General features: G+C 43.6%; 1 protein-coding gene across 1 annotated transcript in view; it reads left to right on the top strand.

The window, feature by feature from the left end:
• ERCC6 (ERCC excision repair 6, chromatin remodeling factor) overlaps window positions 1-14,344 on the top strand; it is a 74,302-nt gene that overhangs the window by 12,669 nt on the left and 47,289 nt on the right. Inside the window, exon 5 of the mRNA XM_082854512.1 lies at window positions 1,899-2,619. Coding sequence (XP_082710638.1) covers window positions 1,899-2,619 — 721 coding nt within the window. The remainder of the gene's footprint in view (window positions 1-1,898; window positions 2,620-14,344) is intronic.

The raw sequence follows: 14,344 nt of genomic DNA on the forward strand, positions 1-14,344 counted from the left end.
GGCAAAGATTTAACAAGGCACAAAAACAAGGCTCACTGTAAAGGAAAAGATTTGATAAATGAACTATGTTACAACTAAGATCTTATGTCGCTGAAAGATAGCATTTAAGAGAGTGAAAAGGCAAGCTGCAGAATGGGAAAAGATGTTTGCAATATCTGTATCAGTCCAGGGACTTGAGTCCAGAATGTATGAAGAGCTCCTAGAAATCTTTTTTTTTTTTTCCTTTTAAAGACAGACCACATATGAGAAAAATGGGCAAAAGATTTGAACATTTTCTTCACAAAATAGGCTACCCAAAAGATCAACAGATCTTACGTAAAGATTCCCTAGTTCATTAGTCACTAGGGAAATACAAATTACAGCCACAAAGTGGTACTACTACATGCCTACCAGTGTAGCTAAAGTGGAATGGCAAGAATGTGGACCAGCTGAAACTCTCAAACACTGTTGGTGGAACTTAAAATTGCTAGGACCACTTTGGAAATCGGTTTGGTGGTGTCTCCTAAAGCTTAATAAACCCAAAGAATTATATACATACATTACCAAAGAATGTGTATTGGAATGCTCGTAGCAACATTATTCCTGGTAGCCTAAACCTGGAAACTACCCAAATGTCCAGTAACACTAGAATGGAAAAATTGTAGTAGAGTTATAATAGAATACTAACAGCAATGAGAATCAACAAACTGCAATTATGTTCAGTAGTAAGTGTGACTCACCCAAGCATAATGTTGAACAAAAGAAACCAGATACAAGTACAGACATTCCCATTTCCATTAAGTTGAAAGCCAGGTACAACTTGTCTACCGTGTTAATAGGTCAGTCAGTATCTGGTGGGGTGGAAGCTGGGAGGCACCACGAAGGGCATATCTGGGGGTCCTAGTAATTTATGCTTCCTGATCTGGATGCTGGTGTTACGGGTTTGTTTTTTTTCTGAAAATTCACTGAGCTGTACACTTAGGATTTGTGCACTTTCTGATGTATGTTTTTCTTCAGTGCACATTTAATGAAAAACTGCACTGTGCTATTATTGGCCTGCAAGAAATACAGATTTTAGAATATGGATGCCTTCCTATTAAGCCTTTACTTCTTTTGGTATTTTGGCTATGGGTAAAGTAATTTTGCTAGAGATTAATTTCAACTAATGAAAGAGGGATGATCTCTGGGTGGCTTTCTATTATTATGGCATAACTTCCAACTTTAGTTCATCCCTTCAGTCAGTTAACTTCACACATCTACCACGGTGCTGTTGAGTGGACCTTTTTGCAATAATGGAAATGCTGTCTGTGTTGTCCATCATGGTAGCCTTTAGCCACATGTGGCCATTGAGCGCTTGAAATGTGGCCAGTACCACTGAGAGAATGAATTTTCAACGTAAATTTAAGTAGCCATATGGTGACTCTCCTATTGGGCGGTGCAGAGGCAGCATTTATGTTTTACCTATTTAGGTGCATGCTGATTCTTTAGATGTCTGTTTTCAGTTCTGCTGTCTCTTGTATTTAAGTCCATCTGAATGCTGGTATTAGCAGTGACGTGGAAACTTGGGAGATTGCTTCCTCAAGGGCAGTTGATAAGGAAACATGGTAAAATTTCTCTGTATGTTACATACGACTGGGTCTGTCTTTGGATGCACAGAAAGTATATTGATAATGCAGTGTTTTGGGAAAAGTTACTGAGAAGTTACCTTTTTGAATAGGAGTATACTAAATGCGGCATGAATGCCATAGTAAATTTCACTCTGTTCTTCATATACACTATACTTTAGTACGTCATCTACTTTAGTACGTCAGTGATTTTTTTTTTCTTTTTTTAATTTATGTATTGAGTCGTGCACATATCCGTTGTTCTCTTGGAAAGTTTTGTGCTAGTGCCCAACGTGTTGTCATCCCTCTTTTCAGAAGCAGAGCCGTCCTCCCTCGGCAGCATGCTCATGCCCGCTCAGGAGACTGCTTGGGAAGAGCTCGTCCGCACTGGTCAGATGACACCTTTTGGTACCCAGATCCCTCAGAAGCAGGAGAGAAAGCCCAGAAAACTAATGCTCAACGAAGCATCAGATTTTGAAAAGTATTTGGCAGATCAAGCAAAACTGTCCTTTGAAAGAAAGAAGCAAGCTTGTAATAAAAGAGCAACTAAAAAAGCCCCGGCCTCGGTCACTTCCGAGCTGAGCTCAACACTCAATGAAGACAAACCAGACAAGAGAGGCAAAGTTCTCTCGAAAACAGATAAGCGCTTGAAAAAACACATCAAGAAACTCCAGAAGAGGGCTCTTCAGTTCCAGGGGCAGGTGGGATTGCTAAAGGGAAAGAAACCCTTGGAGTGTGGTGTGAGGCCAAAGGCAGAGGGAGACTCTGAGGATGAAGTGTCCGAGTACTTGCCCACGGAGTGGGAGCAGGGGGAGGCGGCAGGGACTGACCTGTCCGGGGAAGACACCGACTGTGACCGGAGACGGGTGCTCAGTCACCAGAAACGGCAGAAGAAAGTCACAGTGCAGGAGATTGATGATGACTTCTTTCCAAGTTCTGGGGAAGAAGCTGAAGCCGCAGGAGGAGGAGGAGGAGGTCGGAAAGTAGTGAGATGCCGAGATGATGGAGATGAAGATTATTATAAGCAGCGGTTAAGGTCAGTCTCCAGGGATTGTACTGCTTGCTTTATCGTAGGTGGTAGGTTTATTAATAAATGAGAGTTCTAGTCTAGCGTAATATATTAGACCTCCATTCATCCAAAGGTTGGACTTGCTGCAACCTTAGCCTGCTAGAACCATCAGAGCCCCTGAGTCCTCTATGGAGCTCACCCAAGATGCTTCTACTTCGGGGTCTTCATTGAGATTTGAGGGCAAGTCTAAGAAGAAAAGCTTAGGGGGAGGGCTGGGCAAGAGGCATGCCTAGGACTAAAGCAGGAGCTGTGTGGGTGGGTGGGAGAGTGGGTACCCTGCCACAAGGGGCAGGAGGAGGTTGGCTTGTGTAGTGTATGTTGGGTGAAAGTAATTTTAGGAGACTTTCCTTCAAAAAAGAGCTGAAATTTAAGTTTTAGTGTATGAAAGAATAAGCTTGCTTTCCTAAATCCCTCCTTCCTTGTCTTGAAAAAGTGGTTCTCTACAGAATTTCAACAATACCGTGCCAGAAATGGGCTTCGTATGCCCAGCATACCCTTCCTGTGCCCTGTCTTTTTTTATGCTAGAGACTAACTTTGGCTTCTTATTTCCGTGAATTTGTCAGTGTCTGATGTAAGTAAGTAAAAGGAAGGTGAACACTTTTTTTGTGTGTGTGGTACGCGGGCCTCTCACTGTTGTGGCCTCTCCCGTTGCGGAGCACAGGCTCCGGACGCGCAGGCTCAGCGGCCATGGCTCACGGGCCCAGCCGCTCCACGGCATGTGGGATCTTCCCGGACCGGGGCACGAACCCGTGTCCCCTGCATCGGCAGGCGGACTCTCAACCACTGCGCCACCAGGGAAGCCCAGGTGAACACGTTTGTTTGTGGAGTCCGCACTGCATGTTGCCACACGTCTTCTGAGTCAAGAAAACCAGTGTGTATGCTACAGTCTCCACCGTGTCCCACGGAGCATGACGTTGTGCGACTCAGGTCTCACGCCTTAGCTTTTTAAGAGTGCCGCGAGACTCAAAGGGATGCGGGAATCTGCTTAACAGATTATTTTTTTAATACTTGCTCCCAGGGTGGCTTTTTTCCCCAGTCCTCAACAGTTTTTTCTTGTTTCTCAGTGTAGGGAGACCTAGTTTATTATAATTCTTGTAGCTTTCCACTGGCCTTTGCGAATGAAGATTGACCTGATATTCTTTTCTTCTGTTATTTATAACTGCCGACGCCCTACATCCAAGCTGCCACATACATCCTTTTAGAAGCAGGTGCATCATAGTTCTTTTCACCAATGATTTGAGTACCTGCAACCTAAGTCCAGGTCTTTAAGAGAGCTGTTACACTTTCACTGTGGTAGTACCTTATGCAGCAAGACAGTTGAGGAGTGGCTTAATGTTTGTCATTTCTCATTGTAGCTTGCACATCTGATATCTGTAAAGTTGTCTGAACAGTGAGTGGCATCAGTCTTTTTCTTGACTATTGTAGAGAATTAATAAAAGTGTTGGGCTTCCCTGGTGGCGCAGTGGTTGAGAGTCCGCCTGCCGATGCAGGGGACGCGGGCTCGTGCCCCGGTCTGGGAGGATCCCACATGCTGCGGAGCGGCTGGGCCGGTGAGCCATGGCTGCTGGGGCTGCGCGTCCAGAGCCTGTGCTCCGCAACGGGAGAGGCCACAACAGTGAGAGGTCCGCGTACCGCAAAATAAAATAAAATAAAATAAAAGTGTTAATCTCAACATATTGATTATAAGTGGAATGAATATTCTTCCCATTAAATTGAGTCAATATTAAATATATTTTAAGTATATCAGTATTTTGATCAAGAGCAATTATTTTGATTGAATTTTAAATACAGGTTTAGTTTAAATTCATGGCAATACGTTTTTCTTAATAATGTTAAGACTGTAAAACTGCTATTTCCAAAGCCATATTAGAAGTCAGTTTTTTGCTCAAGTTATAGTAAAATCTCAAATGAATTTCAGAAATATCAATAACTCTAATTGCTACCAAAATACTATAGCTCTTAAAATTTTATAGCTACAGTTATTAAGGTAGATAATTGTTAAATTGCAGATATCCACATTGAAATGTTTATACTGCATCTCCTTTGGTACCCTTTGGATTGGGGGATGTTAAAAAAATAAAATGCTCAGGATTGAGAAGCATATTAAGAATATTTTAAAACTGCCAGTCACTCTATACTTTGTTATTTCTTGTTGTTGATCTTTGTAGACAGAATGAAATTGTAATGGTATCCCCTTGAGGGAAGAAAAACACTTTAGGATTTCTTATCTTAGCAGTGGTTTGTTGATGGATAAGAAGAATAAAGCCCCATATAGTTTACAACATAGAAAATGAGTTTTTCCTAATGGTTAGAATTTAGGAATATGTACCCAAGGTAAGTACCTTTTGGACTTAAATATGTGTTGGTTATAGCCCTGTTGATTATAATGCTGTTTTGAACCCTTAGAAGTGAAAGTGGGCGACTCCTAGACATCTCACCCCCTTTATTCTCTCCACTTGGAGAGTCTTAGGTCTTTCATTAGCTCTAGGTTAGTCCTAACTAGGTGTCTTTAGTTTTAGCTGACGCTCAGTGGGAATTTCCTGTCAGGCCTTTTCTACAGCTCAGCCTTTTCTGCATCTGGATAGTAGATGATCCTGCTTTCTCTGACTTAGCCCAAGACCTCAGATCAGTCTTGGAAGTTTTAAGCATCTTTTAAAATGCCCGTGTATTTTGCCTTTCCAACATTTTTATCCTGCTTTCTTCTCTGTTCTGTTGCATTTGGAGGCTGTCTGCTCAATGGTGTTCCCTGATTTTCATACCTTTGATAATGTACCGTGATGGATGGGCCACTTCTTAGAAGCAAATATTCTGTCGTTTCTTATTCATGTCAATGCTAACAGATCTTACAAAGCATCCATTATTTTTTATTTTAATTTTGGGGTACTCACGTTTCCATTAGGGTATGACTCTCAGTTGTGAGGTCTTCCTTAAAATCTATTGATGCTTTAGAAAGCTAGGGTCTGGGAGCTCCAGGTGCCAAACACTTAACAGAAATGACACACATTCAGTGTTGGGTGATACATGTCCCTGGTGATCCCAGAGTGACCTAGAAGACCAAACATTTCATACGTGCACCTTTCCCCGCCAGGTGAACAGAGATGTGCAATCCCGGTTCCCTCAGTGTAGTTGGTTCATTTTCCAGTTGAGATGTGAGGTCATCTCCATTGCTTCATCTTTGCTCTCACTGCATGAATGCACATCTCCATTCTAGGACTGGCGTCTGGGGGTTCCTGTGAGGAATCTGCAGTCTTTTAGGGGACGTGGGCACAGATGGGACCTAACCAGTGTGCAGGGCATAATGAAATCAGACTGAGGTATTTGGGGAAGATTTTGTGGAGGACGTTCATCCCAGCACTGGGCCTGGTCTGTTGGGTCATTCAGATATGTTGATATGGACCTGAGGATGCAGGTTAAAACTTGCCACATTTACCCCCGAACTTCAGGTGCATCACTGAACAGGAAAATACTTGCATTGCTTTGGGGGCACGTTGTTTCCTCAAGGGTCTCGTCTGGATTGCTTTGGGTATTGGCATGGTGGCCGTGGTCTGCAGAGGAGTCCGGTTGCTAAGCTGCCACTTCAAGACAGGGAGGGCACAAGCCCTTGCCTTTGCCAGCCAGCTCCCACCTTTGGCAGTGGTAATCTGTCCGGGGGAGACTGAGGCCTGTTTGGCTTCCCTGGGAAAGAGTGCCGCAATCCGTTGGTGATGTCTACCTTGGCACGGGGACAACAGGGGGAAGCAAGCAACATGCTGTTTGCCAACAGTGAGATATAACACACAAAAAATGTCACCAACTTATGCCTCTTTTCCCAGCAGTGGACATACTGCTTGGGTCGGACTTGCAGTGTAGGTCCGTTGACACCCCGAGTGAGAGGATGCACTTCCAAATAAGGTCTGTCTCCTGCTGGCATGACTAGGGAGAACATTTATAATTTGACTTAAACCTATACTCTGAATCTCTCCTTTCTATTTCCATTTGCCAGCCATTACTGCTTAAGTTGCTCACCTAACAACTGTATTTTCTTGGCAATGAGCATAGACTGAGGCAAAGATTCCCAGCCCATGGGCTGATCCTGCAGAATCACTGGGGGCTCCACCATTGGAGGTGCTGATTCAAAATGTGTACGTGGGACTACCAGGTGGTCATTTAAAAAGGCTTTCCCAGGTGATTCTGAGGCACTGGCATGTTTGGGAACTACTTTGATATATATAAGTGGACTTTATATATTCTCTTCCTTTCTGAGGCCGTAAGTTTTGGCAGATTGAGTTTGTATATCATTTTCTCTAAACTTTTATGTACCCTGCACAATTGTGTTTACATAGGAGAGGGCCTGGGCAGGAGCTTTGGGGCCAGTTTATTCAGCTCAGTGCTGTGTATAATAGTTCATCGGGTTCTTACCAGGGTGTGTGCTTGAGAATCCCCTGGGGAGCACCTTTAGGGCTCAGCCCCGAGCAGCAGGAGCTGGGCACTGCACTTGGGCTTTGAGCTCCCACTAATTCTGAGGTGAGGTTGGTAGCATTCTTCCTTATCAGAGGCCCTTACGATGTTCGCATTTAGGAAACCTTTGAGGAGGTTGGAAAGAATTGTTGGTAAGGATGTTGGGATTTGAGGATGTAATGCTCAACTCTAGCCCGAAGTTAGCTTGGTATTGCTGCCGGGATAAATCGCCACCACCCCCCATCCTCAGTCAGTGGAACAGTAGAATTTAGAAACAGACTCTTCAGTAGGTGGTGCCTGAGTCACCTCAGATTATCTGGTACTTGGGGCCAAGCTGCTGAGATCACAGCCTGAAATGGATTTGAACTGGTACCTCCAGATAGTTTGAAGGCTTCCCATACCCTGCCCCTGACCTTTCACTTTTGATAATTCCTTGTTTTTTATGTGTGGGGTTTTTGTGTGTGTGTTTTTTTTTTTTTTTTTTTTGGTATGCGGGCCTCTCAATGCTGTGGCCTCTCTCGTTGCGGAGCACAGCCTCCGGGCGCGCAGGCTCAGCGTCCATGGCTCACGGGCCCAGCCGCTCCGTGGCATGTGGGATCCTCCCGGGCGGGGGCACGAACCCACGTCCCTTGAATCGGCAGGTGGACTCTCAACCACTGCACCACCAGGGAAGCCCCCAATTCCTTGTTTTTTTATAGTGAAATTGTGATAATATTAAGATAGAAAAAACCACCTGCACCTCTGTTTTTTTATATTTCATTCCAGCCTTTGATCCTATGCATATATATCTTTCAGTTGTTCTAATTATAGTAGGCTGCACAAACACTTTATCTTGGCCCTTTCAGGGTGATCAGTTTGCCCATGATGTCACTGGTTAAGAGCTGGGATTTGAAGCCAGGACCGGGTTGTGTAAACGGCGGTTTCCTTTCATTTGTGGAATTGGGTGGAATGGGCAGTACCTATGTGTGGCCACGTGGTGGTGCCAAGAATCAGAACATAGCTGCCCCTACCTCCCTGGGCTGGAGACCAAACCCTAGACCCAAGTCAGCTGGGTAAAGATTTGGGGAGATTGCTAGGGACTCTAGAAAACTTGACTGATCTGGTGTGGATGGGCATAGCATTTGCCTCGTGGTGTGGTGTAACTCGCGTCTGTAGTCATGACACCGGTTGATGTAACTGGCTTCTAATACAGTTTTGTCGTTAGAGGTTTTTCTTTTCTTTTGCCCCATTTTGAACTTTATTTACCGTGAATAACTTTGAGTTAAAAAAGGTCAGGGCTTCCCTGGTGGCGCAGTGGTTGGGAGTCCGCCTGCCGATGCAGGGGACACGGGTTCGTGCCCCGGTCTGGGAAGATCCCACATGCCGCGGAGCGGCTGGGCCCGTGAGCCATGGCCGCTGCGCCTGCACGTCCGGAGCCTGTTCTCCACAACGGGAGAGGCCACAACAGTGAGAGGCCTGCGTACCGCAAAAAAAAACAAACAAACAAAAGGTCAGATGGCTCCATTCATTGTGTAAATCTTATAGAGTATCTTCTAAGCCCCCGTAAGACTTAATCATCTGGGAAAATGGTATCTTCAGCACCCTGTCTCTTGAGCACTGTGGCTTCTGTGGCCAGGGGCGAGTTGGATCCTGGTTTGGAGGGTTTAGCTGTATACATGCATAGTTCTAGGAGGGGAAGGCTGTCGGTATTTTCAGATGCCGAAATGAGTAAAGCTGAGGAGGATGAATGTTGAAAAAAGCCTCTTGGATTTGAAATTTGGAGGCCCTGAGCAAGGGTGGTATCCGTGGGTGAGGGAGGAGGTGGTTATGAGAACTAAGATAGCCGACATTAGTGAATGCTTACCACTTAGCAGTGCTTCACTGTATGTGGCTCTATTGACTTAGTCCTCGCAGCGCCCTAGGAGATAGGAACCTGAGCTGAGAAAGCTGAAGTCATTTGCCCAGGATAGCAGCAAGTGGAGAAGCTGGTGGTTTGGGTCAGGAGGGAGTGGTCTGTCAGTGTGGACTGGTGCGGTGGGCTCAGAAAGCATGGCCTCAGTGATCACTTTCTCCCGTTGCTTGATGAGGACCAAGCCCACACTTTTGCAGGCCCCATTCCTTTGCCTGAAACGGCGCTGAAGGCCATGCCTCCTAGAACCACAGTCTCAGCTGCTCTGTCTCCATTTTATTGTTTTCACCGAGCCTCTTCCTCTTCCTTTTGCCTAGAGCCAATCCCTTTGCAGTGCGATTGTCCCATGTTTATCCTTCAGTTGCATCTTTGTGCTGCACATGGATTCAGGTCACACTTAGGCAAAGGCCAAATTATTGATACAGCGTAGAGCTTGATTTGCTTGTACCTTTAAAAAAACAAAACAAAACGCAGATCGTTTGATTTCTAAAAATCTGAATTTGGTAAAAATTTAATCTAGGTTTGATCCAGAAACTAAGGATAATTATTTGAAGATTGTCCTTGTCATCAGTTTCTGGGAGTTGATTTCTTTTTCAGGAAATAAACTTGTGTTCTTTTCTTCTTCTAGGACTCTATATTTTAAAGAGAGAAGAAAAAGTTAACTCCCTTTAAGACTTTTCTTAGAGAGCATCCTGGCTTCTTTTAAATGACGAAGCTAAGACACAAATGAAGACTAATTCTGCTCCGTGCTCTGCACACACCTCTCATCCTCAGCTCCAGTGCATAATTGTCTGCATCAGTCTTAATTTACTCTGTGAGATCTGGACTCCTAACTGAGAGTATTTCATCTGCTCAGATGTGCCAATTAAGTCCACCAGATAGACCATAAAAAGGCAGATAGGAAAAGTAAAACACTGAGTATCTCAATTTAGCAAATTAGACTAATCTGCAAGGAATTCTTAGCTGTCTGAAATAGAATACTTATTGCACTACAGAAATGCAAACTATATTAAATACCCAGCTAGGTGCCTTGAGTATATTTTTAAAAAATCAAATTGTACTCACTGTGCTTCTGCTGTAGAATTTTTTCATGGATATTGCAATAAGCGGAGAATGATCCTGAGAGTGAAATTTCACTCTATATTAGAAATGATTTAACTGTATGATGTGTGACTTTTCCCTCACAATCACTACAGATCTTGGTGGCTCTTACAACGTAAAAATGAAAACAGAGCAATAAGGTCAGTTGTAAATTTCAAACAGCAAAGTAAGTGACTTCCTTGAAATTTTGGAGAGGGCACATTCATTTTATTCATATATAATCTTGGGCTACTAATATTTGATAATTCCCATTAATAGGTATATTTTGCCTTTTTTGTAGGTTGGTGTAGGCATTTGAGTATAGGCGATACCTCCTTTTATTGCCTTTCGTTTTATCGTGCTTACAGATAACTGCACTTTCTACAAATCGAAGGTGTGTGACACCCTGCCTTAAGCAAGTCTATCATTGCCATTTTTCCAGTAGCGTTTGCTCACTTCATATCTCTGTGTCACATTTGTAATTCTCACAGTATTTCAAACTTTTTCATTATTATATTTGTTATGGTGATCTGTGATCAGTGATCTTTGACGTTACTGCTATGACTCACTGAAGGCTCAGATGATGGTTAGCGTTTTTTTGGCCAACCATTTTTTAATTAAGGTATGTACATTGTTCTTTTAGATATAATGCTGTCACACACTTAATAGACTACAGTCTAGTGTAAACATAACTTTTTTTTTTTTTTTTTGCGGTACACGGGCCTCTCACTGTTGTGGCCTCTCCCGTTGCGGAGCACAGGCTCCGGACGTGCAGGTTCAGCGGCCATGGCTCACGGGCCCAGGCGCTCCGCGGCATGTGGGATCTTCCCAGACCGGGGCATGAACCCGCGTCCCCTGCATCAGCAGGTGGACTGTCAACCACTGCGCCACCAGGGAAGCCCCAACATAACTTTTATATGTGTTGAGAAACCACAAAATTCATGTGACTAGCTTTATTGCAATATTTGCTTTGTTGCGGTGGTCTGGAACCGAACCTGTGATATCTCCAAGGTATGCCTGTATATCGGTTTGTCTGGTATTAAGTGTATCTTACGTGTTTGTTCAGCCCAGATTACCTGTAGTCAAAAGAATTACTAAGCTGATTTTACTATTACTTGGAAAAGTTGGCAGGTGTCCAGTGAAGAGTGAGTTTTGACCCACTCTGCACAGTAGCGAGGTGGGGAAGGAATAATGTTATCGTACAAAAGCGAAGGCCGTCTTTCCTCTCCTCAAACTTTTTTTTTTTTTTTTTTTTTTTTGCGGTACGCGGGCCTCTCACTGTTGTGGCCTCTCCCGTTGCGGAGCACAGTCTCCGGACGCACAGGCTCAGCGGCCATGGCTCACGGGCCCAGCCGCTCCGCGGCATGTGGGATCTTCCCGGACCGGGGCACGAATCCGTGCCCCTTGCATCGGCAGGCGGACTCTCAACCAGTGCGCCACCAGGGAAGCCCATCTCCTCAAACTTTTAGCACTAATGTTTTTTGAGACAGATTTGAATTGAAGTTTTATAATTTGATTTGCTCTTGTGCAGTTGTTTTCTTTTTTTTTTTTTGTATAGCATTTCATTTTCATTGTATAGCATTTAAAGAGGTGATTATTGACCTTTTGGCTGGTGCTATGAGCAAAGGGGTGAATTTTGGAAGTTTGAAAATACTTTTTGAGAGGCAAGATTATGCAACAGTTAGGAGCACAGACTCCGGGTTAGAATCTTCACATTGGTGATCTTGAGCAGGCTGCTTTACCTGTCCCTGCCTACCTTTCTTTAATTGTGAAAAAGGGATTAAGAATAGTATCTGTCTCATAGGGTTGTAAGGATTAAATTATTTAATACATGTAAATACTTAAAACAGTGCCCAGCACACAGTGAGCATTGGTAGCCATTAGTTGTTATTATTACTTAGAGTTTGTTTTCTGCCTCTAAATTTAAAAAACGTATACATAATATATATGTATATATAATTTCAAAACACAGCTTGTCCAGAGCTAGCCAGTGTTACTTAAGGAGGTAATATATGGCATAGGGGGTAGAAATCACAGGCCATGGCGTCAGAATGCCAGTCTCCCCTAATAGCTATGAGGTCTTGTATATCTCCCCATTTGTATATGGGGATCTTAGCAGTACCTTCTTCAAGGGTGATAGGAGGATTACAAAAGGTAATACATCTAAGATATTTGGCAAATGTCAGACAATCAACAAATATTAGCTTCTCTTGTTATTTGCATGCCCATTAGGTAAAACATTTACTACAAAGATTCCATCAAGCCAGTAAGAGGGTCTGTGAGAATCATGAGGAAGAGCTTATATAAATATTGATATGTATGAAGATGTGATGTTCTTCCAAGGTAAAAAGCACTTTAACAATTGTATGTAATATGCACAGGCAACTCATTAGCTGTTATAAACTTAGTGTTGTTTGATGTTAGGCTTTTCTTACCTCTAATACATTTTTTATTAGTATGATTAAGGTCCACTTAGTGATAAAATATCTATATGACTATAAGTACATTATCAGTAATTGTTTGGGGAGAAATAAAAAATTATTTCTCCTTTGAACAAACTAGGGGTCACTAGACGTCTGCCCAGGGGGCATTCTTCCAACCTCACAGCCTGCTTATTGGTTCTGAGTGTGGATAGGTCAGGATTACACTTTGGTTCCTCACAATTTTCTCTGTTCTGAGGTCAGTGTTCCAGATGCTTCTCTCGTGCCTTATAAGGCTTAGTTTCCACATTCCTTGCTGTACTAGGTGTGTAGGACATTGTGCCTAGAGTGACCATGATAATCTTGATCTTGACTGATAGTACAGGTGCAGTAGCATGATGGCCTTCTAGACTTGGGGGCTGCACTTAACTCCTGCCTGCCCAAGATTGCGATTCCAAGTGTTTTGACATTTGTTACTATTTATTCACGTTTAACCTACAGTTAACGAAAATTTCTCAATTTTACTTTTTTTTGTGTAATCTCCTGCCCATAATTATAAGATAGTATCTGACATGTATGTAGTATTAAAAAATAGTTTCTGAAGGGTATAGTATACATATTATCTCATTTAGTCCTATAAGGACCTATTATTTGGCTCACTGTGGTCGAGGAGACAAATACAGTGGTGTTAAATGATGTTTCTAAAGTTCGGACCTCCCCTTACTAGTTATGGACCTGCATCTGGTTTTCCCTTCTCAGTGGGTATCTTAAATCTGTGCTTTTTGCTGGGTTCTGCTCTAATGGCCGCCCCTGGAGTCTGAGGGACTATAGGAGTTAGAAAACCTCCCAGTGAATAACACACTCACCTCATTTTGTTTGGTTGCAGCTGTGACTATTATATGTATGGATTAAAGAAAAAGATGAAAGTGGGAACACTAGAAACATTATTTCCTTTCTAGTGATGTAAATATAGGGCTAGTTAAACTTCTTTTTTCCTCTGCTAGAAGATCAAGTCTTTCATAAAAAGTCGAACCTTTTGCTCAGCCTTTCCCACCTGGTCCTAGGGAGGCTTGGACCCAAACTCAGGACTCCTGATTTCTTCCAGTCAGCTGGTGTGCAAAAACCAGTCTTGTTGCAAAGTGAATCCCCTGGGAACCCCCCAAAAACAGACATCAGGGCTTGAAAATAACTTACAGAATTTTTGTCATTCAACATAGTGAGCTTAACCTCCTCTCCTTTTTTTTCCTCCTTATAAAATTCTAAATTAAACACCTGGCTTTGCAGTCACCCTTTGCCAGGCCTCATTCTTTGCAGTGGGCCCAGCCACGTTTAGGCAGTGGCTACAGCTCGGAGCAGTACTTTAAAGTCACGTATGTAGAAGGGGTAGGAATGCAGCAGGAGGCAGGCCCTAAAGGAGGTAGAACGGGACGTTTCTTGAACCCATTTCTGAGGGACCCACTTTGACCGTTTTCTAGCCATGCTTCTCTACCCCTGGTGTCTTCCTCATCCCTAGCCCAATTCAGAACCTCATTCATTCATTCCCTGAGCATTTATTGAGCGTCTTGTGAGGTGGGCATTATACTAGCCTCTAAAGATACAAAAATGACTGAGACAGTCTCCCCCAGTCTAATGGGGGAGACAGATACGGATTTCAAAAGATGCTAACACTCTGGTAGGTGCTAGCGTTCTAGTGGAGACGTCAGGTGTGCCTAGGTGCCATGGTGTTGGGAAGGCACCTACTTGGAGGATGCGATGCCTAACTGGCCGGTCAGGGATGGCTTCTTCCAGAGGTGCTACTCGGGCAGAGCTCTGAAGGGTACACAGGTGTGTGGGGGAGAGAGGTTGGGGACAGTACGGGGCATGCACA

The sequence above is a fragment of the Leucopleurus acutus genome, assembly GCF_964270905.1.
Source record: "Leucopleurus acutus genome assembly, chromosome: 14".
In the NCBI taxonomy this organism is placed as follows: Eukaryota; Metazoa; Chordata; class Mammalia; order Artiodactyla; family Delphinidae; genus Leucopleurus; species Leucopleurus acutus.